Source organism: Rhinoderma darwinii, chromosome 7, assembly GCF_050947455.1.
Source record: "Rhinoderma darwinii isolate aRhiDar2 chromosome 7, aRhiDar2.hap1, whole genome shotgun sequence".
NCBI classification, from domain to species: domain Eukaryota; kingdom Metazoa; phylum Chordata; class Amphibia; order Anura; family Rhinodermatidae; genus Rhinoderma; species Rhinoderma darwinii.
The window spans coordinates 136,368,104-136,395,920 of NC_134693.1; the positions used below are offsets into that span (position 1 = coordinate 136,368,104).

General features: G+C 45.3%; 2 protein-coding genes across 2 annotated transcripts in view; both read right to left on the reverse strand.

Moving 5' to 3' along the window:
• Positions 1-495: 495 nt before the first annotated feature.
• SEC61A1 (SEC61 translocon subunit alpha 1) lies at positions 496-9,354 on the reverse strand. The gene is made up of 12 exons (XM_075831786.1): positions 9,154-9,354; positions 6,746-6,813; positions 6,351-6,416; positions 5,977-6,055; positions 5,649-5,780; positions 4,753-4,862; positions 4,515-4,668; positions 4,225-4,385; positions 3,847-4,044; positions 3,031-3,222; positions 2,876-2,952; positions 496-1,115 (listed from the first exon to the last, which is right to left on the reverse strand). The coding sequence occupies exons 1-12, from the start codon at positions 9,158-9,160 to the stop codon at positions 929-931; spliced, it is 1,431 nt and encodes a 476-aa protein (XP_075687901.1). The 5' UTR covers positions 9,161-9,354; the 3' UTR covers positions 496-928.
• A 13,580-nt stretch (positions 9,355-22,934) lies between these two features.
• Positions 22,935-27,817, reverse strand: part of KBTBD12 (kelch repeat and BTB domain containing 12) — a 52,181-nt gene continuing 47,298 nt past the window's right edge. Inside the window, exon 5 of the mRNA XM_075832416.1 lies at positions 22,935-24,332. Coding sequence (XP_075688531.1) covers positions 24,163-24,332 — 170 coding nt within the window. The 3' untranslated portion in view covers positions 22,935-24,162. The remainder of the gene's footprint in view (positions 24,333-27,817) is intronic.

The window sequence follows — 27,817 nt, forward strand, 5'->3', positions numbered from 1 at the left end:
TTAATTTTTCCATTGACGTAGCAGTAGGAGGGCTTATTTTTAATGACACCATTTTGGGGTACATAAAAAGTACTACTGAAAATCTAATATTTAGAGGGGCGGAATAGGAAACACTTTTTTTTTTTTTTTTTGCCGCATTATGAGAGCCATAACTATTTTTCCGTTGACAGGGCTTCATGCAGGACGAGCGGTCATTATGATTGGTCCCGGTTTGGCGTACATAGGACTTACTGATTAATGTTTATGCTTTTTACATTTTTTTTTTTTTAGGAATGGGGGTGTTAAAACAAAAACCTGCGTTCACTGTGCAGGATAAATAACGCATTTGTTTTATAATGCGTGTCGCTATGGCTGCAGTGATCGCAATCCTGAATTTCTTACAACCTTTAATCCAATCTACAAAATTGACATGCGATTTAACGTCCCTTCCTGGTCAGATGTGGGACAATAAATCACGAGATCCACCCTGATCCTGAATAATAACTTGGATCACCATTTGTTTTCGGAGATTTTATTGAAAAAAAAAATAAATGATAATACCCATAAGCTCTGCTCCAAATCTGTACAGACGCATTAACCGACTGGATGACCAAGTCTTTGAGAAGAGACTTCTATAGATGCCCTGTTTGAATTCATGCTCATAATTGTGAAAATTAAAAATAGATTTTTCCTGGGGGAGGGAAAAAAAAAAAAGTTCTTGCACATTGTCCACAATTTTATAAAAATGGGCCGAAACTGGTAAAAATAAAAAAATAACAGGGTTATTTGAGGACGTCCCTGGTGAACAGACACCAACTCGGTGATGTGTCTGACCCGCTCTGAAGTCCCTGGAATACACTTAGAACGGAGTTTTCCAAGTCACATGATCAGCTCACATCTTGGGTCTGCAGAACGACCACGTAAAAAAAAAAAAAAATATTTGATGATTTTAGAAGAGGAGCGCACCCATGCTTCCGACCTCGCTCTGCTCCTTGACGAAGATTTCAAAGTACTGGTAGATAATGGTGACGGCCAACAGGATACCCGTTCCGGAGCCTATGGCACCCAGGAAGTCTGCGAGGACCGAGAGCGCTCCGATACAAAGACCACCAAAGGCCGCGGCTGTTGGGATGTACCTAGAGGGGAGGGGGAGAGGAAATGCAAATTTAGTACAAGCCATTATTTTTTTTTTTGCATTCTATATCCACCTAGAGGGAAACCGTCCATTTAACAGCAAGACCACCACTTGCATGCTAAGATTTTAGTGTAATGTGGTCACCAGGGGGAGCAATACATCCAACTACCTACAGATGATGCCACAGATAGTACTGCCTTACAGGAAATGTCAGCGCAGACAGTACTACCGCCAAACCGATGAAAGCAGAAACTTCTTTTAACCCCTTAATACCAAAGGTATTTTAAACCTTAATGACCGAGCAATTTTTTACGTTTTTCCAATGAGCTATAACTTTTTTTATTTTTGGGTTGACATCGCTGTATAAGGACTTTTTTTTTTGCGGGACAAGTTGTATTTTATAATAGCACCATTTTGGGGTACATATAATTTATTGGTTAACTTTTTAATAACTTTTTTAGTGGGGAACTGGAAAAAACCCAGAAATGTCTCCATTTTTTTTCAACTTAATTTTACGCCGTTTACCGTGTGGTATAAATAACACAACTTCATTCAGCGGGTCTTCACGATTGCGGCGATACCAAATTTATATGGATTTTTTTTTAAGTCTTCCTACACAGTAAAAACACATTTTTTTCTAAATTATTTGCTTTTCTGTCGCCATATTTTAAGAGCCATATCTTTATTTTTTGGCCGATGCGGTTGTATGAGGGCTTTTTTTTTCTTCTAGTTTTTATTGGTACCATTTTGGAGCAGATGCGACGGTTTGATCACTTTTTATCAAATTCTTTTAAAGGCAGGATGAACAGAAAACAGCAATTCTGGCATTGTTTTATATTTTATGGCGTTCACCGTGCGGGTTAAATAATGTAATCGTTTTATAGTTGGGTTCGTTACGGACGCGGCGATACCAAATATGAGTAACTTTTTTTCATAATAAAGTATTTTGTCAGGGGAAAAAAAGTATTTTTTTATTTTACTTGGGACATTTATTTATAACTAACTTTTTTTCTTTTAGTCCCACTAGGGGACTTCACTGTGCAAACTTTTGATCGCTATTATAATACACTGCAATACTTCTGTATTGCAGTGTATTATTGCCGGTCAGTGTAAAACTGACGGGCACCTGTTAGGTCATGTCTCTGGCACGGTCTAACAGGCAATTACTAAAGGCAGACCTGGGGGCCTTTGTTAGGCCCCCATAGGCACCCCGGGATGCACGCAGGGGTGCCAGTGGGATGAGAGAAGGAGCCCCCTCCCTGTAAAATCACTCAGATGCGGCGCTCGCTTTTGAGCGCCGCATCTGAGGGGTTAAATATGATCAGAGACGACTGCTATTAGTCTCCGATCGTTGCCCTGAAGCGTAAAAACACTATACGCCGGTTGTTAAGGGGTTAAGAAGCCTGTGAGAAACACGGCAGATGGGCTCAGAAATTTTTAGGAATAAAGACTTAGAAATTGGACTGTACAATAAAGTGCACCCGAGCCGGGAGAATTACGGGGGACGCGTTGGTGATTGCCGTCCATACTGACGTGACCTGTGTCTAGTGCGACATAGAATTGACCACAGAAAATCAAAAGGGCGTAATGTGGCTGTTATTTTTATCCCTATGCAACTTATTTAGAAAACCCAAAGTATATTGGACAGCGCCTTTAAGAGGGGGGGGGGGGGGGGGGTGGACTGTTCCCCACTTTCCTGCAAATGCAACAAATGATGTCCATGTTGTGTAAGATGATATAAGCCAGTAATGAAGCGCTCACCTGTTCAGCTCGTGCACCATGGACGTCTCACGATGTCCCCTCATTACCATCTGCTGCTCTTTAAGCTGTTTTGCAACCTGTAGACAATGGAGATGTTAAAAAACTGCACATAAGAGAAGAGCAGCTGCATGTAAAGCCACGAGGCCGACACTTACGTCCTTAGCGGAAGAGCCAGACACTTCAATCCAGGTTTTGGAGAAGAAAGCGCAGGAGCCCAGCATGAACACGATGTAAACTACGGCATGAACCGGATCGTCCAACACAGAACCAAACGACTCCGGCGGAGAGAGGTAATAACACAGTCCACCCACAGGATAGGCTCGTGCAGGTCCACTAGTGGTCGCGTCCTAAAACATTAAGACATGAGGTTAGAACACATTTATTCTTGGTCTCCAGGACCGTTCCATTTTTAGTTTGAATACATGACATTGTTCTATATGAAACTTCCCCTGTTAGGCCGAAACACCTGTATGTTTAGTCTGTGTTAGGTTGATATCTACTCCTGTTTTCGGCAAGAAGTATACAGAATTAGGGGGAGGGGGGGGGGGTTCACCTCTTTGGACAATCCCTACTTGTTAAAAGTATCCCTTGACAATAAGCTGATCACAAAGTGTCCCCCTGCTGGGACCACCAGTGATCTGCCGTAATCCGTGGGCAAACCTTGCAGTAAGTATTCCATTTCCCTGCAGCGCCATCACAGGAGAAATGAAGTATTACACAGTGTCCATTCATATCAATGTGTTGTCTGTGTAATACAGGACAGGTCCTCCAAAGAGAGACGCTCTATGTAACCGCTCTCCACTCTGACCAAGAGATGAAGATCCTGAAAGGAGGGACAAGTTCACCAATAGGGCGTATGAAAATAGGTTTACTAAACTGGACAATCCTTTTAACACAGGCATGTGACAAGGTTCTCCGTGGTTACGTATGCTGCATAAAACTAATGTTGGTCGGGTTCTGCGGATACTTACAGACCACGTCCCCAGGAGGTTGACGAGCAGGTTGCCACTGAAACGGGCAGAAAGCATCTGAGAGATGACGTACAGATTGGAGACCAGGGCTGACTGCAGGATGATGGGGATGTTGGAGGTGTAGAACAACTTAATAGGGTAAGTGTTGTACTGTCCACGGTAACGCGCAGACTTGATGGGGAGGTCCACTCGGAAGCCCTGAAAACACAACGTTACAGAATTAACAGACGAATGGTGGAATTTACCATTGAATAGCGGACAGAACAGTAACATATGTAACAGGGATCGGTGCTGGTGATAATGACCACAGAACACCTGTAAGGATAAAAGGCTTCCAATTCTTGCATTGTACCATATACTGTGCGGGACCGAACGTACCTGGAAGTATATAACCACTGCGAAGACAAAGATGGTGGCAATCAGATTCATGAGGTTGGGCAGGTTTTGCCGATAAAATGCTTCCCGGAGAGCGCGGACCTTATCGGTACGAGTTGCGAGTAAGTGGAACAGGGCAATGATGGCTCCCTCAAACTCTGTGCCTGCAAAAAGGAGACACAAAACCACGATTCAGCAGAAGCAAATACACCAATGTGAATTTCCTATGATCCAGTAGAAGGTCATTGCTGCGGCTGCCGCCAGACACACGGGTACGACATCTCCACTCTTACCTCTGCCAGTGTTTACGGTGGTCGGGCTGAAGGCTTTCCATACGATGGTCTCACAGATGTTAGTAGCAATGAAGAGAGAGATACCAGATCCTAAACCATAGCCCTTCTGTAGCAGCTCATCCAGAAGTAAAACGATCAGACCGGCAACGAAGAGCTGGAGGCGAGAAAAGAGGTCTGGTTACCCCCAAATAGGACGTGAACTTCATATATAAAGTGTGGCAGGAACGGGCAGGTTTACCTGGATGGTGATGAGCAGACAGATGCCGGCACCCATCTCCGAGGGATCTCCGTACATGCCAGTCATGACGTATACGATGGCTTGGCCGATAGTGATGATCATACCAAACACTGGAGGAGGGGAAAGGAATATTATGTCCATTTAAAATCAAACTTCGATGAAAAACGCAGTTTGTACTTCTCAATAACGATATGTGCCATTGGCCGGCATCTAAAAAACGGAGTTGTGTATGAACAGGCTCTGTTCACACTGCTTTTGATCCCTACACTCGGCATTGGAAAAAGCTCCGATCGTATACACCAATTTTATCCATCGGGCTCCACTTACCCAACGAAAACCAGAAGCGTGTCCTTTTGGCCTCCGTCGGGCGGGTATACTTTTTTTTGCTGTTTGTAGACGCATCCCGCAAAATAACGTTCACAGTGCAGTGGTTTTTTTTTTTTTTAACATGGGAGCCCATGGGCGATGTATTGTACTGTATATGGTGGCACAAGTCAGAGCTGTACGTTGCTCAGTACTCCCGACGGAAACCCAGACGTGATGTGAACAGAGCTTTATTCTTATTACAGGGGTTCTAAAATAATAATGTGTCAACTTTGTTTCCGTTATTTACCAGTTCTCAGAACGCAGGCAGCAGTGTAAACAATGGGGGCTTTATTTTGGCTGCTAGGGACATGTACACATCTCTACTGTAATTGTGTTTTTTAATATTCATACTAGGAAAGCAAACACTTACTAATCTAGTGATCAGCATACAGGAGAGGGTATCTGCACATTTACATAACCCGGGACTGAATGAAAACCTCCATTGGTGACCCCTGCTGGCCGCACGCAGAACAGAAATGTACCACGTATTCGGGTGAGTATTTCGATCTCATACTTCCAGGCTGACTTACATTTCTGTGCTCCGTTGAACAGGGCTCTGTCCTTCGGCGTGTCCCCAACCTCAATGATCTTGGCACCAGCCAGTAGCTGCATGATGAGACCGGAGGTGACGATGGGAGAGATACCCAGCTCCATCAAGGTACCTGTGAATTAGGGACGGCATTAAAGCGCATTGATTAAACCTATAAGCCGTCAATAAACAATGTAACGGAATCTCTGCAGCTCTCCTACAGGAGATGCTCTACTAATCATTCAGAACCTATTACCTATAAGGAGCACAAAGTCCCATCAGCAAGACTTGTCTACCTACAGAACAAGGACTACAGTTTGTTAACTCACCTCTGTTGGAAGCCAGGATAACTCTCATCCAGTAAAAGGGATCCGCAGAGTCTGAGGACATTATACCAAAGAGGGGAATCTAAAAGAAAAAGGCACAAATTTAAGACGGGACGTATTCACAGCAGCAAATAAATATTCGCTGGAGCGGCGCAGTCCCTTCAATGAGGTGTCAGACAGCGCTGCTCTCGTCCATGTGGCTGTGGCTGGTACTGCAGTTCAGTCCAAATAATCTGTAGTACCAGACTACCATCTCTCTGGGTCACTTAAAGTGGCAGCGGGAGTCGGACGCCCACAAATTATATCTATCCCAATTATTAAATGAATTGTAAAAAGGAAACATTGCACATGTCAGAGCAATAAACAGCTGTGGTTACCTGGCAGCATACTAAGAAGATGAACAGGGTGATCGCCGTCCATAATACTTTTTCTTTAAATTGGATCTGGAGAACAAAAAATAAAATAAAATGCACAATTATAGTACAAATTGCCAATAAGTGATTCTCACACAAACACAAAGCAGTGAGGTGGCGCTCTGTACTCCGGAGACGTGCCACGTAAATACACCTTTGTATGTGCCACCTGACCCTCGTGGCTCTGACAGCAGCAAAATCCTTTCCTTGCTCAATGATCCTCATCAGGAATTACTGAGCCACTGCTGATGCCTGGGGACGAGTGCACAGGCAATGATGGGATATGTAGTCCGCATGATACAAATGATCGTGTGTAGCGCTCAGCACGTGATATTTTCTCACCACATGTCGTGACTTACCTTTCTTTCTGGCTTTTGGATCTCTGGCAATATCGCACAGAACGGCTTTATTACTTCAAGAAATTTGACTGTTGAGAGAAAAAAAAAAAAAGAAGAGTTTATGACTTTGCAAATCGGCTTCATATCATGGATTGTCCAGTTCTGGGCTTTTGTTACATTGATTACCCAGGATAGGTCATCAGTACATGATCGGTGGGGGTCCGACACTCAGACCCCGCGACAGTCAGCTGTTCCGGCTGCCAGAAACAGATGGCTCCAGTCACTGTATAGCGGTCGTGATGGGTTACTGCTTGAATAGGAGCGTAGCGGCAGCACGTCCACTATACAGTGGTCCTGACTCATCTGCTTCCGGAGCAGCTGATCGGTGCAGGGTCCAGACCCCCATCGATCATATACTGATGACCTGCCCTGTTTATAGGACTACAGTATAAAAAAAAACAGTCCCAAACTGGACAACCCCTTTAAGACACAAGTAGTATCAATTCCGGGTGATTTTGGGGCTCAAGCAAATGGATCCCACCACATGACTCCTCCATAGGGACAATGCTCTGGTATCACCTCTGTTGATAAGGCTACATATCAAGGTGGTAACATATTGGTCGACAACTATCAAATCCTTGCAGTGCCACCCTTGACGTGTGCCCGGGAGATTAAACCGGTGGACGGGCATTAATCCTGTGGGCAGATTAACCGGTATGATACATGCCGAGAGGACAGGACTCTCCAGGTCCTCAGCGTGATAAAATCCTTGCACTATATTTAAAGGGGTTTCACAGATTGTGCCAAATACCCCCCCCCCCCCAAACAAAATAAATTGTAATATACTTCCTCTGCAAATTCTGCTCCGTCCTTGCCCCCCTAAAAGTGACAGGTCATGCGGTCGTGTTGCCCAATCAGTGCAGGACGACTAGTCCCGCGGTCTCCAACCTGTGGTTCTCCAGCTAAAAACTACGACCCCCAGCATGCTCTATAGGCTGGTGGCCTTGCTGAGTGTTTTAGTTTTTTTTAGCAGCTGCCGTGGATTTTGATGCCGTGTAGATTATAAAAAGTGTTCTCGGGGGAATCCGAACCCATCATGTTACACGCCGGATGACGTTACGCTGCCTGGGGGTAACTGCACATATTTCTACATCGCCCTTACATGCCGGGAATACAGGGAGGAGGGTTTGACCCCGCAATGTAATCCTCACACCACAGCGCCTCTGAAGCGCGGCGCAAGTCACATGATGCAATTTCTGTGCAATTTAAATTGCACCCTTTTCTTAGTCTTCCAAAAGAAAATTTAGCCAACCCCATTGACCTCAGAGGTGCATCTCCAGCCCCGCAGCGTCCGGATGCACAACAGCTGAATGCAACAGCATGGCCGGCAGATACGGCAGCTCAGACCACACACACTGCGGACCCCGTCCACCCCGATCCTGTCCTTACCCGTCCTCTAGAGCCACCGAACGCAGCTGCCGGGGAAAAGATGGCGGCTGTGGAGTCAACTCTGGAGAGCGAAGTGTGGGGGGGTCGTGTTTTGATGCTCTCAAAATATTTTTAGGCAACATCCTAAAATATTCCAAGCCCCAAATGTCTCATCATTTATCAGGAAGTCCTGGATACGATAAACAAGTTAAAGGGGTAGTTTACCTCGGACAACCCCCATTCCTAAAACAGCTCCCCCCAATAGGTGAGCATGATGTTCGGCTGTTTCCCCCGGAAGACGTGCTGCCGACAACCGATGATTTTAACGCCCACGTAAAAGATGCGACATTGGCTGATCACAGGGCACCAATCAGAAACGAGCATACGAAAGCACGCCCGATCACCAGCCCAGGGGACGTATATAGAGGACCCCTTTAAACCGGCCATTTACAATCCGATCAGTCCAGACCAACGGGAACTCGTCACATCAGTCTGGACCTCCAGTCGCCACTTTCAACCGTCGTCGTTACCGATCATCTCAAGATTCAGTCACAAGAATATCCGCAACATGACGAGCTGGACAATCACCCTCATCATTTTAATCCACTTCCCACGTACGACCGTTAACTGGCGTTCCATTGGTAAAAAAAAAATACTAAAATTGCGACCGCGGCCGTTCAGTGATCGCAGCGTTCACCGCCTCCGCTTTTTTATGGTGGTTAATGGAAAACGGAGCAAGGAAAAGGCGCGATATTTCCAACAACGTGATCGATTATACATGAAAAATATCGTTCCTACGGTGGGAAATACGTGACCCTTCCTGCATGAATGTTGCAAAAATCTTCACACCCTAATGCTTATAATATATATATAAATATATACACTGAACCGTTGCTTATGGCCTCTAGGGAGAGAGCTCTGCATCGTCAGGAGGATAATCCCCGTCTCCCCGGAGGTGCTGCTGTTTCCTTCCCCCCCTGAGAGGCGCTGCGGATACTTACTGCCCATGGTCGTTGCGGTTAGGGGGCTGCAGGGGGCCGGGGTGCTGGTGTCGGGGCTCGGTGTGGATGCTCGGCGCTCTCTCTTCTGACTGACTGGCCGCCGCCGCTCTCAGCACTGAAAAAGATCCCTAGACACGTCACCGAACACCGCTCACCCACACGTCAGTCACCGGAAGAAAGTGAGTCCGGCGACTTCCGCTTCCTGCCACGCTTAGCGGCATTCCACACAAGGACGCTGACTGAACACTCAGGCGGCCATCTTAAGTGCTGGCAGACGTACGTATAAATTGAAATAATCTGCACACCCGAAGAGCCACAAGTGATAGAACTCTGTGAGTATTGTAGATACAGATCACCGCTCGCTCTGGGGTATCATCGAGTCGGTCTTTGATGCTGTTCTAAGGGCGAGTCTCGACTTTCATGGGCCCGTTTCCAAGATGGAAGATGGGAGCAGCCTGCGTTCCTGACGTCATTTCCGTTCCAGGGTCAAAGGTTGCGTGCGAAAGCGCTGACTAGCGCTTCTGTGATTGGTTGGTAGAGAGTCGTCACCGTCTGGACCAAAGGCGCCATTTTGACTTCGGGCATTACAGAACTAACACGTCCCTTTTGTTTAGCTGTTTGTAGATGTCCTATAGGGAGGGGTCTATAGGCTGTGACGGTGCACACTGCAGCTGACAGGGCTATACATGGCTTATTTTGGGGAGGATAAAGTCGGCTATAGGCGCAATGATACAAGTATAATGCAAAAGAGGTGCAACACCCCACCCCAAAAACCAATGCACCGAATTACAGAAAATCAGGTTATGTGGTGTGTTGTGCAAGTGAATGCCATTGCATTTGTATGGGCTATAATGTTCCTAAGAGGTTGTCTTAGCAGTGTGTGCCCCCCTGAGTGCCGGCCAAGATGCCTCCGCCCTCAAATACCTGGTGCAGATGCCACAGCCCTGCCCTGGTGTGACTGTCGTAGATGTCCCCGCTCCCTGAGTGCCTGCCGTAGGTGTCGCCGCTCCCTGAGTGCCTGTCGTAGATGTCCCCGCCCCCTGAGTGCCTGTCGTAGATGTCCCCGCCCCCTGAGTGCCTGCCGTAGGTGTCGCCGCTCCCTGAGTGCCTGCCGTAGGTGTCGCCGCCCCCTGAGTGCCTGTCGTAGGTGTCGCAGCCCCCTGAGTGCCTGTTGTAGGTGTCGCAGCCCCCTGAGTGCCTGCCGTAGACGTCCCCGCCCCCCCCTGAGTGCCTGCCGTAGACGTCCCGCCCCCCTGAGTGCCTGCCGTAGACGTCCCCGCCCCCCCCTGAGTGCCTGCCGTAGACGTCCCCGCCCCCCTGAGTGCCTGCCGTAGACGTCCCCGCCCCCCTGAGTGCCTGCCGTAGACGTCCCCGCCCCCCTGAGTGCCTGCCGTAGACGTCCCCGCCCCCCCTGAGTGCCTGCCGTAGACGTCCCCGCCCCCCCTGAGTGCCTGCCGTAGACGTCCCCGCCCCCCCTGAGTGCCTGCCGTAGACGTCCCCGCCCCCCCTGAGTGCCTGCCGTAGACGTCCCCGCCCCCCCTGAGTGCCTGCCGTAGACGTCCCCGCCCCCCCTGAGTGCCTGCCGTAGACGTCCCCGCCCCCCCTGAGTGCCTGCCGTAGACGTCCCCGCCCCCCCTGAGTGCCTGCCGTAGACGTCCCCGCCCCCCCTGAGTGCCTGCCGTAGACGTCCCCGCCCCCCCTGAGTGCCTGCCGTAGACGTCCCCGCCCCCCCTGAGTGCCTGCCGTAGACGTCCCCGCCCCCCCTGAGTGCCTGCCGTAGACGTCCCCGCCCCCCCTGAGTGCCTGCCGTAGACGTCCCCGCCCCCCCTGAGTGCCTGCCGTAGACGTCCCCGCCCCCCCTGAGTGCCTGCCGTAGACGTCCCCGCCCCCCCTGAGTGCCTGCCGTAGACGTCCCCGCCCCCCCTGAGTGCCTGCCGTAGACGTCCCCGCCCCCCCTGAGTGCCTGCCGTAGACGTCCCCGCCCCCCTGAGTGCCTGCCGTAGACGTCCCCGCACCCCTGAGTGCCTGCCGTAGACGTCCCCGCCCCCCCTGAGTGCCTGCCGTAGACGTCCCCGCCCCCCTGAGTGCCTGCCGTAGACGTCCCCGCCCCCCCTGAGTGCCTGCCGTAGACGTCCCCGCCCCCCTGAGTGCCTGCCGTAGACGTCCCCGCCCCCCTGAGTGCCTGTCGTAGATGTCCCCACCCCCTGAGTGCCTGTCGTAGATGTCCCCGCCCCCTGAGTGCCTGTCGTAAATGTCCCCGCCCCCTGAGTGCCTGTCGTAAATGTCCCCGCTCCCTGAGTGCCTGTCGTAGATGTCCCCGCCCCCTGAGTGCCTGTCGTAGATGTTCCCGCCCCCTGAGTGTCCTGCAAGTATTCCACTAACATGTACCCTCTGAGTGCCTGCCGCTGATGCCCCCCAGTACAATGCTTACACCCCTTGCACCAGGCTTGTTGCATCTGTATAAAACGAGCGCCGCACAGAACTGTAGTGACTGTCAGCACCGACATCAGAAGTGGCCATAAATAAGATAATAGTTGTCTAAATCTGCAATTTTAGTGGGGTCGGCCGACAGTCGTGTGGGGGGGGGGGGCTCTTATCCCTGACGGCAGATTTCAGGGGGTAAGAGGGATCGTCATCTTGGATTTTACCGCCCAGTTCCTTGTTCCCCTCCCCCAATTGAAGTAAATATGGAAACTTGAAGTAAATATGGTTGCTAGAAGTAGCTGTCAGCCGATATCTATCTCGTGTATGGCCGCCGCATCCAGGTAGAGAATCAGAGCAGGATAGGATTCCGGTAACAGCCGAGCTACGCTATTTCTGTAACTCCCGCTAAACTCCAGTTAAAATGTAAATCACTGTGTTATGTCTAGTGCCGGCCCAGAGGGGGAGGAGCATGACAAAGATTAAAAAAACACTGAAGAGAGAATCTGTGTCATGCTCCGCCTCCCGCCCTGCACTAGGTATAACACAGTAATGTCCGGAGTGTTCCTTAAAGGGTTTGTCCACTTTTCAAAAACTGTCCAGCAATACCTCTGAAATGTTTATTAACGTATTTTTTAAATATACTTACCGTCCCAAAATTGCAGATGTCTTCTAATTCCGTCTAGTGTCACGTGACCCCGCCACCGTCAGAACTTTTCTCTTCCGCTGATGTCCCGTTCGGTCTTCAATCCTGACTTCGGGACGAGCTCCTCTTCCGGTCTTCTTGCTTCTTTTCTTCCGAATGACGTCTTCTTCCACTTATGCCTACGCGTGCGCAGTAACCTATTATATTATGCGCATTAGCAGTAAGTTCATTGCGCCTGCGCTTTCGAATACAATTAATTGCGCCTGCGCAAACATTACTTATTTGAGCCTTGATTCCGCTTGACTTCGGCCATACCCCCGTGTTCGAGGCATCCTATTGGTCTAAAGCCTCAGTACCCGTCCCGTTCTTTCTTTCTCATTGCGAGCACTATTTTATTTTTATTCATTTTATCCCTCATTGCCCGCGCGCCTCGCAAAGATGGTACCTACAGTAATAACGGCACTGAGGGATAACATGAATGACAATAAAATAGTGCTCGCAATGAGAGAAAGAACGGGCGGGTATTGAGGAGACTTTAGACCAATAGGATGCCTCGAACACGGGCGCAATGAACAGACTTTTAATGCGACTTGCGCCAAATATTGTAAACAAACATCACAATATAAAGAATACAGCGTAAAGCTGATTTCAATATATAAAAATATTTAAATGTTAGTCGGGGGACAGTAAAATCACAAGACCGCAGCATTGCAATGATTAAAAAAAAAAAAAAAAAAAGTTGTGGAAAACCCCTTTAAGTCCATAGGTCTGTGGCCGGTTTCTATCAGATCATGTGAGATTGAGCCGGGATCGGTGTGTGTCGGGAGGGTGACGTCAGACCAGTATCATTCATGTCTCTCTAACAACCTGCCCCCGTTATACTGGATAGACCAGAACACATGACCGGATGCCTCTTTACATTAGTCTATTATCTGGGTGGATTTACATGACGTGTTTTTGTTGCTTTTTGGTTGTGATTTTTTGCCATTGCGCCAAAACCACCGTGTTTTTGTTTTTTGTAGCAAAAAGGACCCATATAAATAAACCCCTACATTATTGTCTTTCTGATTGGACGAAAGCGATCACCTGACTGACTCCACGGCAAGAAATCCTAGAGTGCGACTAGAGTACCTACTAACTTAAAGGGGCTTTGCCATCCTAGACATTTATGTTTGACCGCCGCTCAATTCAAACCCCTTCTCAGTATGGGGGTGCACTGAGGAGGAACGGGGGTGAGGGGTTCTGGCCCCCGTTCTTGAGATGGGTGGGGGTCCCAGCCGTCAGACAATTTCTGTGGCTAGGTGTTAATTCTAGGAATACCCCTTTGACAGTCATGGAGGAATACTGTGTTCTCCCTCCATGAGTCAAACTTTTGGGTAAAGTCCAGGGTCTTGTGGCCCGGGGACTTACCCGGTTATATACAAATCACTGACACCTTACAAGACGCTGACTATTTGCATAACCGGACTCTCCGCTTTCGGCCACCTGTATATGGCAGTGCTGAGCGGACGCACATGGAGTAGCTGCGGCTCTGTGCGACATAGTCATAGGTTCTTCATGTGCCGTCTTTTGGTGCCATATTACGATGGAGCACGCCACGTTATACGCTCGCGCCCTGAGCCCATACCTACAGCAGGAACAGGGGCCATGAAAGGGAACCCCCCATTTATTAAAGTGTTCTTCAGTGGTTTCGTAATTATATCTGTTTCTGGGAAAGCTGGGTGACAAACAATAAGACCGCCATTACAGCTTTCCTATTGTTCTGAATCACAAATCTGTCCGAAAATGCAGTGATATTCCCTCTTGGAAGATTTGCCATTCAGGAGTCTTGGAAAGCTGGGTAACTTGTTTTTTTAGGGTTTGATGCTGTAAATGTTCCTTCCCAGCTGCAGTTTTGGGGTGTATTGTATTGCAGACTTGTGGCTACAGAAGACTAGGGGAGTATATAGAAAGAAGATAAGGTGAGTACACAGCGCTGCTTTTCTTACTGCGTAACCTTGAACCTTGATTCTTGACTTTGCTTCTAGGGAATTTCTTTAGATCCTGTCGTCGCCTTAAGCAGGACTGATACCGAACTGAGTTGTGGTGCGCTCTTAGTGCCGCAGAATGTTTTATTCTATGCATGCCCCACCCACAGGCACAGGCCACGCCTACAACGGCAGCCACAGCCATTAACTGCACCATACAAATAACAATAGTGCAAATCACTGGCACAATTTATTTACTGCAAAATTGTGTGCGGACTAATATCATATATCTTTATTGGGGTCATTCTGAATAGAGTTTGCCATAGTTAAATGATAAAATTCTGGCTGCCTGCAGCCGCCACCAGGGGGAGCTCACTGCAGGCGGATTAACACAGCTCAGCTCACTCCCCCTAGTGGTGGCTATAAGCAGGAATTGTGGAAGACTTGCCTGCTCTGCTGGGATTCAGGGAGGGCTTTCTTATTTCGGGGGAGACTACTGGATAATTAGAGAGTGTAGCCTGCTTCCTGGCTTGAGCTGGGTATATGGATGATTTATATATACATACACAGTGGAGTCCCACTATTATGACCACCAGGTAATATCCAGAGTGACCGCCGTGGGAAGCACGTGGAAGTCTTGGTCGTGGTCTTCCAGCCACTGTCAGACATTTCTAGTCGTGTGAAATGTCGCTTTGTCTCGCTGGAAGATTCCATCTGCCCCAGGGAAGACAATCATCATGTGTGGAGGGACATGATCTGCAACGATGGATTCATACACAAATTGGTTCAGAGCCGTCCACATGGATGAGTGGCCCAGAGAATGCCGTGAAAACTTCCCCAGACCATAACGCTGCCGCCACTGGGTCGTGTTCTTCCAGCAGTGGTTTCCGGGTGTTTGTTCTCTGATGTTTCCCGCCTGACGCGCCAACGTCCATCCGTTCCATGAAGCAGAAAACGTGACTCATCAGAGAAGACGACCCTTTACCGATCATCGGCGGTCTAATTCCGATATTGCCGTGCAAAATGAAGCCTTTTTTTCCTCCGCACCTTTGTTACATAGGAGCAGTGACAATCCGTCGGCTTCGGTGCCCCATATGCAGTTGGGTTTGCTGAACTGTTGTATTAGACCCCCGCCTGGTAGCCCCCTGCTTGATTTTCACGGTGAGCTGCTCCGCTGTAGCGTGTCGTTCGGCCATCGCGCACCTTCATAGCCGACGTTCACCTCTCACATCAATGGCACGTGGTGCTCCGCAGTTTCCACGTCGGTTATTTCCAATAGTGCCATTTATATACTCACAATTCACCACAGCAGCACGAGAAGAGTCCACAAGCTGCGATGTGTGAGAAATACCGACACCCTGGGCCAAAAGCCAATAATCAGCCCTTATTACAACTCTGATAAATCGCCCCTTTTACCCACGGCAACAACGAGTGATATGTGATCGGACAGCCGACCGCACCCCTTATATACCCACCAAGCCACGACACATCACAATTAATTTAGGGCAGCAGTCCTCAACTGGCATACTGTGGGCCGAATCCAGACCCCACAGACATGCAGGGTCTTTTCCAATGCATCTGTGATGGAGGTTTCATGGTCAGGAGCGGAACTACTGCCGGGGCCCGGCACACAAGACCATGACATTGGTCAGTATACTTTTTTAAGTATATATTTATTTCATTTTTTTGTCTTGTTTAGGGGTCTGGTGTCTGAAATTATTTTTGGGGTCTGGTTCATTTAAGGGTCTAGATAGGGGTCTGATTAATTTTAGGGGTCTGGGGTCTTAAAGGAGTTTTCCAGCCAATAAAAATTGATGGCCTATCCTCAGGAGAAGCCATCAACAGCTGATGGGTCGGGGTCCGACTCCCGGGACCCCCGCCGATCAGCTGTTTTGAAGGTGCCACAGCGCTCGTACGAGCGCTGCTTCCCCTTCATTCCGGTCACTTGCTCACACTGTGAATCGCTGACACAGCAGTAGCGACGGTTCACAATATTACACCCTAATCCCATTGACGTGAGTAGGAGACGGCTGTAATACTGTGAACCGCCGCTACGGTCGTGTCGGCGATTCAGTGTGAGGAAGTAAAGGAAATAAAGGGGAAGCAGCGCTGTGTTCTTGTCATCAATGTAGTGAAGCATTTTCATAGACGTAGATGGGATTGTGTATGTAAAAACCAGGTTTTAGGGTATGTGCAAATGTAGCAGAATATTTCTGGCACGAATACGAAGAGAAATCTGCACGTGCTAGATGCCAATTTTGCCGCGGATTTCACCGTTTGCTTTGTATATCCCGTGGCTATGCCATCAATGCTTCAGATGGGAATACCCCACATGGAGCTTCACTATAACAGAACTGCATCCATGGAGCCGGCCGCTGAAATATAATTGCGCTTCGTGGTGAATGTGGGATCACTCAGTTTATATAATTAAACATCTCGACGGCGGTTAATAATGGAGGGAGGTAGAAGCCGGGGCCGGTGGGGAATTGGTGGAAACTCCAGACTAATTAGAACTGAGAGCTATTTGGAGGAATTCTCCAGAGTTGGACCTTGTGGATGATGGTGAATGATGGCGTCCGGATTAATCGCTTCTTTCTCGTTAGAGCCGCTATAATTACATCGCAGGGTGATTTTCGATGTGGCCCTTAGAAATGAGAAATTGGGATATTGCATTAAAATTGCCGCATTCTCCATCAGATCACCATAAATGATGCTTGTAGGACTTGGTCCCATATGCGGCACCCCACATAGATCTATATAGACCACAGTACAGTCCGGGGCATAGCTATAGCGGTTGCAGAGTTAGCATCGGGGCCCTGGTGCTGAAAGACCCCTCTGCCACATATGAAGACACTAATATTACAAATGCAGCACTGGGTGGGGGTCCCTGTTATAGATTTTGCACTTGGGCCCAGGAGCTTCGGCTTACAGCTCTGGATGTAGCTCTGTTTTGCGGCCATATGCATGAGGCCTGAATCTCACTCTCTGTTTTCATCCGCCTGACATGACGTCATTGTCCCGAATTGGCCGTACTCTGCTGATCGGAGGGAAGAAAATCCACAAAATATAGTGTAGAGAAACCTTACAGCCACTAGATGGCAGCACAACCTTACATTGTACTTATTGATGGGGAAAAACGTATAAAACTGTTTCCACAGGGCGTTTTTTTCCCGTTTTTCAGCATTTTTGTTGCGGTTTTTATGTGCTTCTTAATTGGTTTCAGTGTGCTTCACCTGTAAGGCGATGTTCACACTCTGAGTCAAGAACGTCTGAAAATATGGCGCTGTTTTCAAGGGAAAACCGCTCCTGATTTTCAGACTTTTTTTAAGCCACTTACGATTTTTGTGGTATTTTTTACGTCCATTTTTGGAGTGGTTTTCAATAAATGAAAAATGACTCCAAAAATGTCCCAAGAAGTGACCTGCACTTCTTTTTCGCTGCCTTTTTTTTTAAGCTGTCGTTTTTGAAAATGGCCGCGTAAAAAAACAGCCCAACGGAACAGAACGCCGTTTTTCCCATTGCAATCAATGGGCAGATGTTTGGAGGCGTTCTGCTTCCGAATTTTCGGGCGTTTACGGCCCGAAAATAGGCCGTGTGAACATACCCTAATAGCCATACGGCCGATAACCACATCATAAAACGGCGGCAAATTGTAATACACAAAACTAACATGTTATTTGCTAAATATTACACCCCTAAGTACCGATCAGAGGCTCACAATATAACGTTCAGACATAATAATAAGATTATGTGCAGCCAAGGGCAAGGGTATTTCCCAGTTTGATTGTGCCCACAGTAAAAATGGCAGAATCCCCCCCAAAAAAACTTTCTACATATACTACATCACATGTTTTTGCATACAGTAGTTTATTGGGTTAGGATAATATTCTTGGTAATATCACTAGTGGTTTTGAGAAGTTTCAGGGTTAATATCTAATCTTGGGTGGTGAAGGGGTTAATAGTAATATCCGTGGGGCTCTAGGGTGGTTATGGATTAACACCTAATAGCCCTGGTGGTCTACAAAGGGTTAGATGTTAACACTTGATATTCCTGGTGTATTATGAAGGTGAAGTAGTTTATGATATTAATTGTAGTGATCTAGAAAAATAAAAGGTTAAAGTGTACATATAATTTAATTGAATCTAAATAGGTCCACAATTCAGGGCTAATGAATTTAATAATATATCTTTATCAGGGTCTGTTTTTGTGATTCAGGCCTCCAAATCCCCTTCACATAGTTTTGGTTAAATAGTACAATTCTTTCTGCCTGCAGCCACCACTAGGGGGAGCTCTTTGTATATGGATTTAAACATTTACCATTAAACTCAATTCTAACTGTATAAATCTATGTAAGGAGCTCCTTCTAGTGGTAGCTTCAGGCAGAAAGCATTTTATTGTTTAACAGTTTTCTGAGAGTTCAAGAAATTAAACTACCGCAGCTCTCTCTCACTTATCTCTTCTCTCTCTTCTCTACTCTCTATCTCTCTCTCTCCTTCTATCCTTTTCTCTTTTACTTTTCTCTTCTTTTTCTTCTCTCTTCCCTCTTTTTCACTCTTTCTATCCTTTTCTCTCTTTTCTTATCTCTTCTTTTTTTTCTCTCTTTTTCTCTCTTCTTCTCTCTTCCCTCTTTTTTCTTTTCTCTTTTTCCTATCTTTCTATCTTTTTCTATCTCCTCTCCCTTTTCTCTTTCTCTCTCTTCTCTCTCACACACTTTCTATAATTTTCTCTCTTCTTTCTTCTCTCATCTTCCCTCTCTCCTCTCTCTTTCTCTTCTCTCTCTCTCTTCTCTCATTTTTCTCTCTCTCCTTTCTCTTCTTTCTCTTTCTATCCTTTTCTCTCTTTCTTCTCTCTTATCTTCCCTCTCTCCTCTCTCTCTTTTCTTCTCTCTCTATCCTATACAGCTGATCTTGATTCTCACCTCTTTCTCTCTCTTTTCTTTTTATTTTCTCTTTCATTCTCTTTTCTCTCTCTCCCCTCTCTTCTTTCCTCTCTCTGTTCTTTCTCTTTGTCTATCCTTTTCTCTCTCTCTTCTTTTCCCTCTCTCTTGTCTTCTCTCTCTCCTCTTTTTTTTCTCTCTCTCTCTCCGCTGATCTTTGCTCTCTCTCTCTCCGTTGATCTTGGCTCTCTCTCTCTCCACTGATCTTGGCTCTCTCTCTCTCCGCTGAACTTGTCTCTCTCTCTCTCTTCGCTGATCTTGGCTCTCTCTCTCTCTCAACTGATCTTAGCTCTCTCTCTCTCAACTGATCTTGGCTCTCTCTCTCTCTCTCCACTGGTCTTGGCTCTCTCTCTCTCTCACTCCACTGATCTAGGCTTTCTCTCTCTCTCAACTGATCTTGGTTTTCTCTCTCTCTCTCAACTGATCTTGGCTCTCTCTCCGCTGATCTTGGCTCTGTCTCTCTCCGCTGATCTTGGCTCTGTCTCTTCGCTGATCTTGGCTCTCTCTCTCTCCAACTGATTTTGGCTCTCTCTCACCGCTGATCATGGCTCTCTCTCTTCGCTGATCTTGGCTCACTCTATCTCTCCGCTGATCTTGGCTCTCTCTATCTCTCCGCTGATCTTGGCTTTCTCTATTTCTCCGCTGATCTTGGCTCTCTTTCTCCGCTGATCTTGGCTCTCTCTCCCTCCACTGATCTTGGCTCTCTCTCTCCACTGATCTTGGCTCTCTCTCTCCGCTGATCTTGGCTCTCTCTCCGCTGATCTTGGCTCTCTCTATCTCTCCGCTGATCTTGGCTCTCTCTCTCCGCTGATCTTGGCTCTCTCTATCTCTCCGCTGATCTTGGCTCTCTTTCTCCGCTGATCTTGGCTCTCTCTCTCCCTCCACTGATTTTGTCTCTCACCGCTGATCTTGGCTCTCTCTCTTCGCTGATCTTGGCTCTCTATCTCTCCGCTGATCTTGGCTCTCTCTCACCGCTGATCATGGCTCTCTCTCTCTCTTCGCTGATCTTGGCTCACTCTATCTCTCCGCTGATCTTGGCTCTCTCTATCTCTCCGCTGATCTTGGCTCTCTCTATTTCTCCGCTGATCTTGGCTCTCTTTCTCCGCTGAGCTTGGCTCTCTCTCCCTCCACTGATCTTGGCTCTCTCTCTCCACTGATCTTGGCTCTCTCTCTCCGCTGATCTTGGCTCTCTCTCTCCGCTGATCTTGGCTCTCTCTATCTCTCCGCTGATCTTGGCTCTCTCTCTCCGCTGATCTTGGCTCTCTTTCTCCGCTGATCTTGGCTCTCTCTCTCCCTCCACTGATTTTGTCTCTCTCACCGCTGATCTTGGCTCTCTCTCTTCGCTGATCTTGGCTCTCTATCTCTCCGCTGATCTTGGCTCTTTCTCCACTGATCTTGTCTCTCTCTCTCTCTCTCCCTCCACTGATTTTGTCTCTCTCTCACCGCTGATCTTGGCTCTCTCTCTCACCGCTGATCTTGGCTCTCTCTCTTCGCTGATCTTGGCTCTCTATCTCTCCGCTGATCTTGGCTCTCTCTCTCTCCCTCCACCGATCTTGGCTCTCTCTCTCTCCGCTGATCTTGGCTCTCTCTCTCTCCCTCCACTGATCTTGGCTCTCTCTCTCACCGCTGATCTTGGCTCTCTGTGCTCCGCTCCTCTTAGACACCTCTGTTTATCTCAATGCCACAAGCAAAATGAATGTTCCTTCCGAATATATCAGACTTGACATCTCTCGTTTGGTAATTAATCTAGTAATCCTGCATCCCGGGCATCAGTGCGCCCATCTCCTTCACTTCACACCCTCCATTGTATATCTATATGGCTAGCATGAAGAGGCCGGGAAGTTTTAGGGTCTATTTACACTCCCGCAACATAAGAACGCTTGCATAGGGTCCCATTCACCTGACGGATGCCAAAAGAGTGTCCCTGCGGATCAGTTAATCTTTTTTATGTCGACTACGATATTCCATACAGAGGTATACAGTAAAAAACCTACACTGCACAGTATTTTCTTTTCGCATGGTAGCCTATGGATGGCATATGCCACTATATAGGCACACAGTGGCATATGTCAGAGACTTTCCGCTAGAAGTTTATGTTGGGAAATCCTCCTGACATATACCCCGATGTACTATTCAGACATGTGAATAGACCCTTACCAACCCCTTCTAATCCTCTTCCGCCCCTAAATGACTTGAATGGGGCTGTGCTTTAATACCAGAAATAGTGGCCGTGGCCCATGTATTCTCCGAGTTTTCAAACCTTCACAAATCAAAGGAAAACCCCTTTAAATCTACTGCCAACAGAAAATAGAGTAGTCACTCATGACAACCAATCCGCTTGCATTTTTCCATGGTAGGTAAGACAATGTAAGCAGTGATCTGATTGATTGTTTTGGGCTTTTCTTTGCACTAAATTTTTTACATGATTGAGCAAAAAAAGAATAATTTCAAAATAGCAGGAATTAAAAATTCTTGGTAAATTTTGTTAGTCCTAGGAATAGTCCGGCACTACGGGAGAACGTCTGACCTATGACATTTATATTTTTACCAGCAATAACGGCGTCACATCCTCCATGGTGGCTGCGGTCTCCCACCAGGCTGCATCTGTCTCACTGTTTATGTGAAACAACAGAACCTATATTCCCCTCTCCTAATTACATAGCAGCAGCGTATGGAGCGTTTTCAAGAATCAACTGGCAAGACGTTTCTATACCGCGCATCCCGCCAAGAAGATCTGCGAGCCGTCATTATTTCACAGGGCATTTAAAGGGGAAAATACTTCAGATATATAGATCAAAATTCTAAGAAAAAGATAAAAAAAATACAGATGGAGAAGATTTTATTTATCATGTGGTTGTCATAGTTCAACTACTACAACACATCCTGCTCCATCTGTACCTTGGTTTTAGGTTACGGACAGCCATCATCTAATGTTCTAGTTTATCTATTTGAGGCTATAACACGTTTACCACCATTCTTACTTCTTTGAACCCACAAACGCATGTAATATTGCTGGTCCCTGTTCCAGGAGGGGATCGTGCGGGGACCTTGCTGTTGGGAGACCATGACCTATCCGGTGTTTGCGGTGGGAGAGCTACAATGTTTATGGTCAGCAAGATACCCATTGCAATCAATAGGCCTCCATTGTTTATAATGTCCAAAGTTAGGGTCCTCTAGTTTAAAACGCCCCTCTGATAGCTAATCATGCCCTATTAGTATTGCAGCATTTAGAAGGTGTTATTACCGATGTAGAGCCAACAATTTAGTGCCCTGTACAACATTAAGGAAGTATTAAAAACATGACAACTACCACTGTCAGCCATATAATGTCACAATATGCTGCTTTTTCTGTCACCTGGTCACCCAGAGGGTCTTTCTAACCCTCGATTTCTCTCAATCCTCCCTGGCTGCCAGTCAATGGGAGATAAACCACCCTCTCTCCTCTTTCTTGCTCTTAAGAGACATTCTTGATTGAATCTATGCCTATAGATTGTGAAGCGATCAGGTATCGGTGACCAAATGTTTATTTGTCGCTGATGGGCCAGACAGGCCATAGCCGTCACCCTTATAGTCTATGATAACAATGAATGTAAAAACAAGGAATGCTAGAAAGTGTTGTTCAATAGTGAAAGTAGCTAGCTTCTCCTCATCTGTGATATTGGTAGGGGAGGAAGTAGCTAGCTTCTCCACCCACTTAGATTTGAATAGAAATCAGTATAGCTGGAAGCCTGGAACATAACTACATGAAATGAGAGACATGGGATTTCTATCAAACAGATGTAGCAGTTTTATTGTCCACTCTCTGTGAATACACTTTAATAGGTTGAGTTTGACAACTGGATTATGATACACAGACAACGAGGGAACCTGTCAGAAATATCTTTCCTCTATCTTACATAATTGTCCTTCAATTTCCAGCAAATGTTCCCATTTTACATAAAATGACCGAATACAAAGCCGTAATTACAATGACCATGTGATAGACACATCCTGCGCTCGACTGTCACATCTGCATGAATAAATGCAAGATGAATGACTGACTCCTGCACGTGACTACTTAACCCCTTAGAGGAATATTCCATCTGCTTAATGCACATTTTGAGACATTCAAATATCCCTGTCCCTGTAGTAGTTGTAGATTCAAACCAGAGCTTACCATTTCAGGACAGGTGCCATTATTTGTCTTCCCTTCCCTGTTCCTATTTATTTATTTTGTTTTATTGACCTCTCCACATATGAAAACCCTAAAAATAGTCTAAATGGTGGTAAGAAACCTATGACCTTTTTAATAATATATGTAAAATTAAAGGATCATTCCATTTCGTTATTAAATGCTCAGTTTTCAGTGTCCATCTGGGTAGAGAAAGAAGAAAATCCTACCCCAATTCCTTCTTATCATGGGATTATTGCTGTTCATATGGCATTTTGTTTGATAAATAGCCCTAAAGGAAACCATTATTTCACCTTATAATAGTTTCAACCACTGTTGGGTAGTCACAGCTCCGCCCCTATTTATTTATGCAGAAAAGATGTTTCAAGGACTGTATACTGTCATGTATGAAGCTGGCTCTTTTGCTATACATCATGGGTAGTGTAGTCTTTACATCAGGAACTACACAGAATACAGTACAGCACAGAGCACTGCATTATAGGAGCTTAGCTAAAAGGGGCGTGTCCGTCGACAAACTGTTGACTGGTGCCAGTAGCAACCAGCAGAGTTTTGAATGTAGGCTGTAAGATAAATAAAACAAATTATTTGATTCACTAATAATACTGGTAATCTGCTTATGCGCCTTGTTGACAGTGAGATGTCTCTGCACTATCTAAAGGGAACCATAAGATTAAATGTATCTTTGATAGTCACTCCTGCAAATGACTGACCCATAAATAATGCCCGAAGCAATAATTTACACTCAATAGAACCCGCCATTACTAAGGTCACCGCTCGGTGCCCGGGAAGAACATGCTACTTCATCAAAACGATAAGAAAAGCCACTGCTTGTATTTTAGGTCCAGCCCCCACTTTTTGTAAGAAATGTCACCTTTCCAGTAGGTCCCGCGGAGGTGGGAGTAGGTCTCGGGGGTTCAATCTTGCAACCAGACAGACATCGTAGGAATCATGCATAGGAACTCGGGTGCAGACTATATTCCACTGATTTTCCCATGGGTCAAGCTCCAGAATTTCTTTTGTGATCACCTCATGCCGATCTGTAATAAAATATAGACTCGTATAAAGAATGGGGGAGGGGCATCAATATGTAATTTTTTTCTCATTAATTACAACGAACAACTCCACCACTATTATCTCTATATAACAATTTTTATGACTGACGACAATGTGACACCAATTCTCCCGACTCCTGATTTCTCTGCAGACCTGTCAATCAACTTCAAGTCCCACCTCCTCTGCACTTTCCTCTCTGCCCCTATAGATTGTGTCTACAGGTGGCCTGTACAGCTGTATATAGGCATCCAACATAAGAACAGGAGAGAAATCCTCATAAGATGTGTGTCCCAATGAATGCAGGGTTCAATCAGTAGATCATGGGTGATGAAGCAGATGGGGGAAGTTATCTCTCTTTTAGAATCAGTATTGACTTTAAAGTGGTTGTCTGTTTTAGATGACTCCCTTTGGCATGCCCTATTAGGGGATACTGAGTACATAGAAAGGGGTCCCTCTAACCCCTATCTCTCTATAAGCCAAATTAGAGACTGTACCTTTTGCTTAGGGATCTGGCATATCCACGTTTATATCACTGCCCCATTGATTTTAAAGGATCCTGTGTAATACTTTGTTCCTGGGAAACCTCTGTCTGGTTACCCCAACTATATGAGGTAATTGCTGTGGTGGGGCACCGAGAAACCCCTAAAAAGGGATTGTTCAAACCCATTAATATTGGTTAATGTGTGACAAAGTAATACATAAAAAAAGGCCCACTGATTAACTGATGATAGTTACATTGTATCTGATGTCAGAATCTCTATATCTTTAGGTCCTTAAACAGTTACATTGTTTATAGATAATTATATACATAATTGCAGTAGTAATAATTACTTGGCAGGGATCGGGGATTCTTTTCTAGGTAATGTGTAGGCACAGACATCCAGACAGGTGCGCTTATTAGGCTTGTTAAAAATAAAGGAGGAAAATCAATTTGAATTGTGCTAAAATTATAATTCTCAGTTCTCCATTTATTTCATCTCCAAAATTACAGGTTCAGTTCATTGCTTTATACATAGCACCAAGGGGGATTATATTATGACTGCAAAACTACATAACCCATAATGCTGAGCTGCTGCTATTTCTGATGAAGGAATGATGTGAATTAAAGACCAACTCAGGTCTCCATATATTATAGTAGTTATATTCTTGTATATAGGGGCAGTATTATAGTAGTTATATTCTTGTATATAGGAGGCAGTATTATAGTAGTTATATTCTTGTATATAGGGGGCAGTATTATAGTAGTTATATTCTTGTATATAGGAGCAGTATTATAGTAGTTATATTCTTGTATATAGGAGCAGTATTATAGTAGTTATATTCTTGTATATAGGAGCAGTATTATAGTAGTTATATTCTTGTATATAGGAGCAGTATTATAGTAGTTATATTCTTGTATATAGAGGTAGTATTATAGTACTTATATTCTTGTATATAGGGGCAGTATTATAGTAGTTATATTCTTGTACATAGGGGGCAGTATTATAGTAGCTATATTCTTGTATATAGGAGCAGTATTATAGTAGTTATATTCTTGTGTATATAGGAGCAGTATTATAGTAGTTATATTCTTGTATATAGGGGCAGTATTATAGTAGTTATATTCTTGTATATAGGAGCAGTATTATAGTAGTTATATTCTTGTATATAGGGGGCAGTATTATAGTAGTTATATTCTTGTATATAGGGGGCAGTATTATAGTAGTTATATTCTTGTATATAGGGGGCAGTATTATAGTAGTTATATTCTTGTATATAGTGGTAGTATTATAGTAGTTATATTCTTGTATATAGAGGCAGTATTATAGTAGTTATATTCTTGTATATTGGGGCAGTATTATAGTAGTTATATTCTTGTATATAGGAGCAGTATTATAGTAGTTATATTCATGTATATAGGAGCAGTATTATAGTAGTTATATTCTTGTATATAGGGGGCAGTATTATAGTAGTTATATTCTTGTATATAGGGGGCAGTATTATAGTAGTTATATTCTTGTATATAGGAGCAGTATTATAGTAGTTATATTCTTGTATATAGGGGGCAGTATTATAGTAGTTATATTCTTGTATATAGGGGGCAGTATTATAGTAGTTATATTCTTGTATATAGGAGGCAGTATTATAGTAGTTATATTCTTGTATATAGGAGCAGTATTATAGTAGTTATATTCTTGTATATAGGGGGCAGTATTATAGTAGTTATATTCTTGTATATAGGGGGCAGTATTATAGTAGTTATATTCTTGTATATAGGAGCAGTATTATAGTAGTTATATTCTTGTATATAGGGGGCAGTATTATAGTATTTATATTCTTGCATATAGGGGGCAGTATTATAGTAGTTATATTCTTGTATATAGGGGGCAGTATTATAGTAGTTATATTCTTGTATATAGGGAGCAGTATTATAGCAGTTATATTCTTGTACATAGGGGTCAGTATTATAGAAGTTATATTCTTGTATATAGGGGCAGTATTATAGTAGTTATATTCTTGTATATAGGGGGCAGTATTATAGTAGTTATATTCTTGTATATAGGGGCAGTATTATAATAGTTATATTCTTGTATATAGGAGCAGTATTATAGTAGTTATATTCTTGTATATAAGAGGCAGTATTATAGTAGTTATATTCTTGTATATAGGAGCAGTATTATAGTAGTTATATTCCTGTATATAGGAGCAGTATTATAGTACTTATATTCTTGTATATAGGGGGCAGTATTATAGTAGTTATATTCTTGTATATAGGGGCAGTATTATAGTAGTTATATTCTTGTATATAGGAGCAGTATTATAGTAGTTATATTCTTGTATATAAGAGGCAGTATTATAGTAGTTATATTCTTGTATATAGGAGCAGTATTAGGGCGGGTTCACACATGGCGGAATTTCACTTAAATTCCGCTGCGGACACTCCGCAGCGTTAATCCGCAGCGGAGCCGTTTCTCCATTGACTTTCACTTTAATTTAGCAGTGTTCGTTTACACGATGCGTACAATTCCGCTGCGGAGCATAGGCTGCGGAGCGGAATTTGGTGTCCGCAGCATGCTCTGTCTGTTGCGGAGCAGTGGCGGACTGGTTGCGGACTCATGGCGGAATTTCTCCATTGACTTCAATGGAGAGTCAAAATTCCGCAATGAAGTCCGCAGATCTTATGTGTGCTGCGGAGCGTATTGTTTTTACTACCATGACATTTCTTCATTCTGGCTGGACCTATGTATTTCTAGGTCTACAGCCAGACTGAGGAAGTCAATGGGGCTCCCGTAATGACGGGAGCGTTGCTAGGAGACGTCTGTAAATAGTCACTGTCCAGGGTGCTGAAAGAGTTAAGCGATCGGCAGTAACTGTTTCTGCACCCGGGACAGTGACTACCGATCTCAATATACATGTATCTGTAAAAAAAAATATAAGTTCATACTTACCGAGAACTCCCTGCGTCTGTCTCCAGTCCGGCCTCCCAGGA

Bases quoted from the DNA above. Each gene is read 5' to 3' on its own strand.
- SEC61A1 (XM_075831786.1), bottom strand. The intron at 6,417-6,745 runs GTAAGTCACGAC...TTTGTTCTCCAG, and splicing joins TCCAAAAGCCAGAAAGAAAG to ATCCAATTTAAAGAAAAAGT. The intron at 1,116-2,875 runs GTGAGCGCTTCA...CCTCCCCTCTAG, and splicing joins ATGGTGCACGAGCTGAACAG to GTACATCCCAACAGCCGCGG.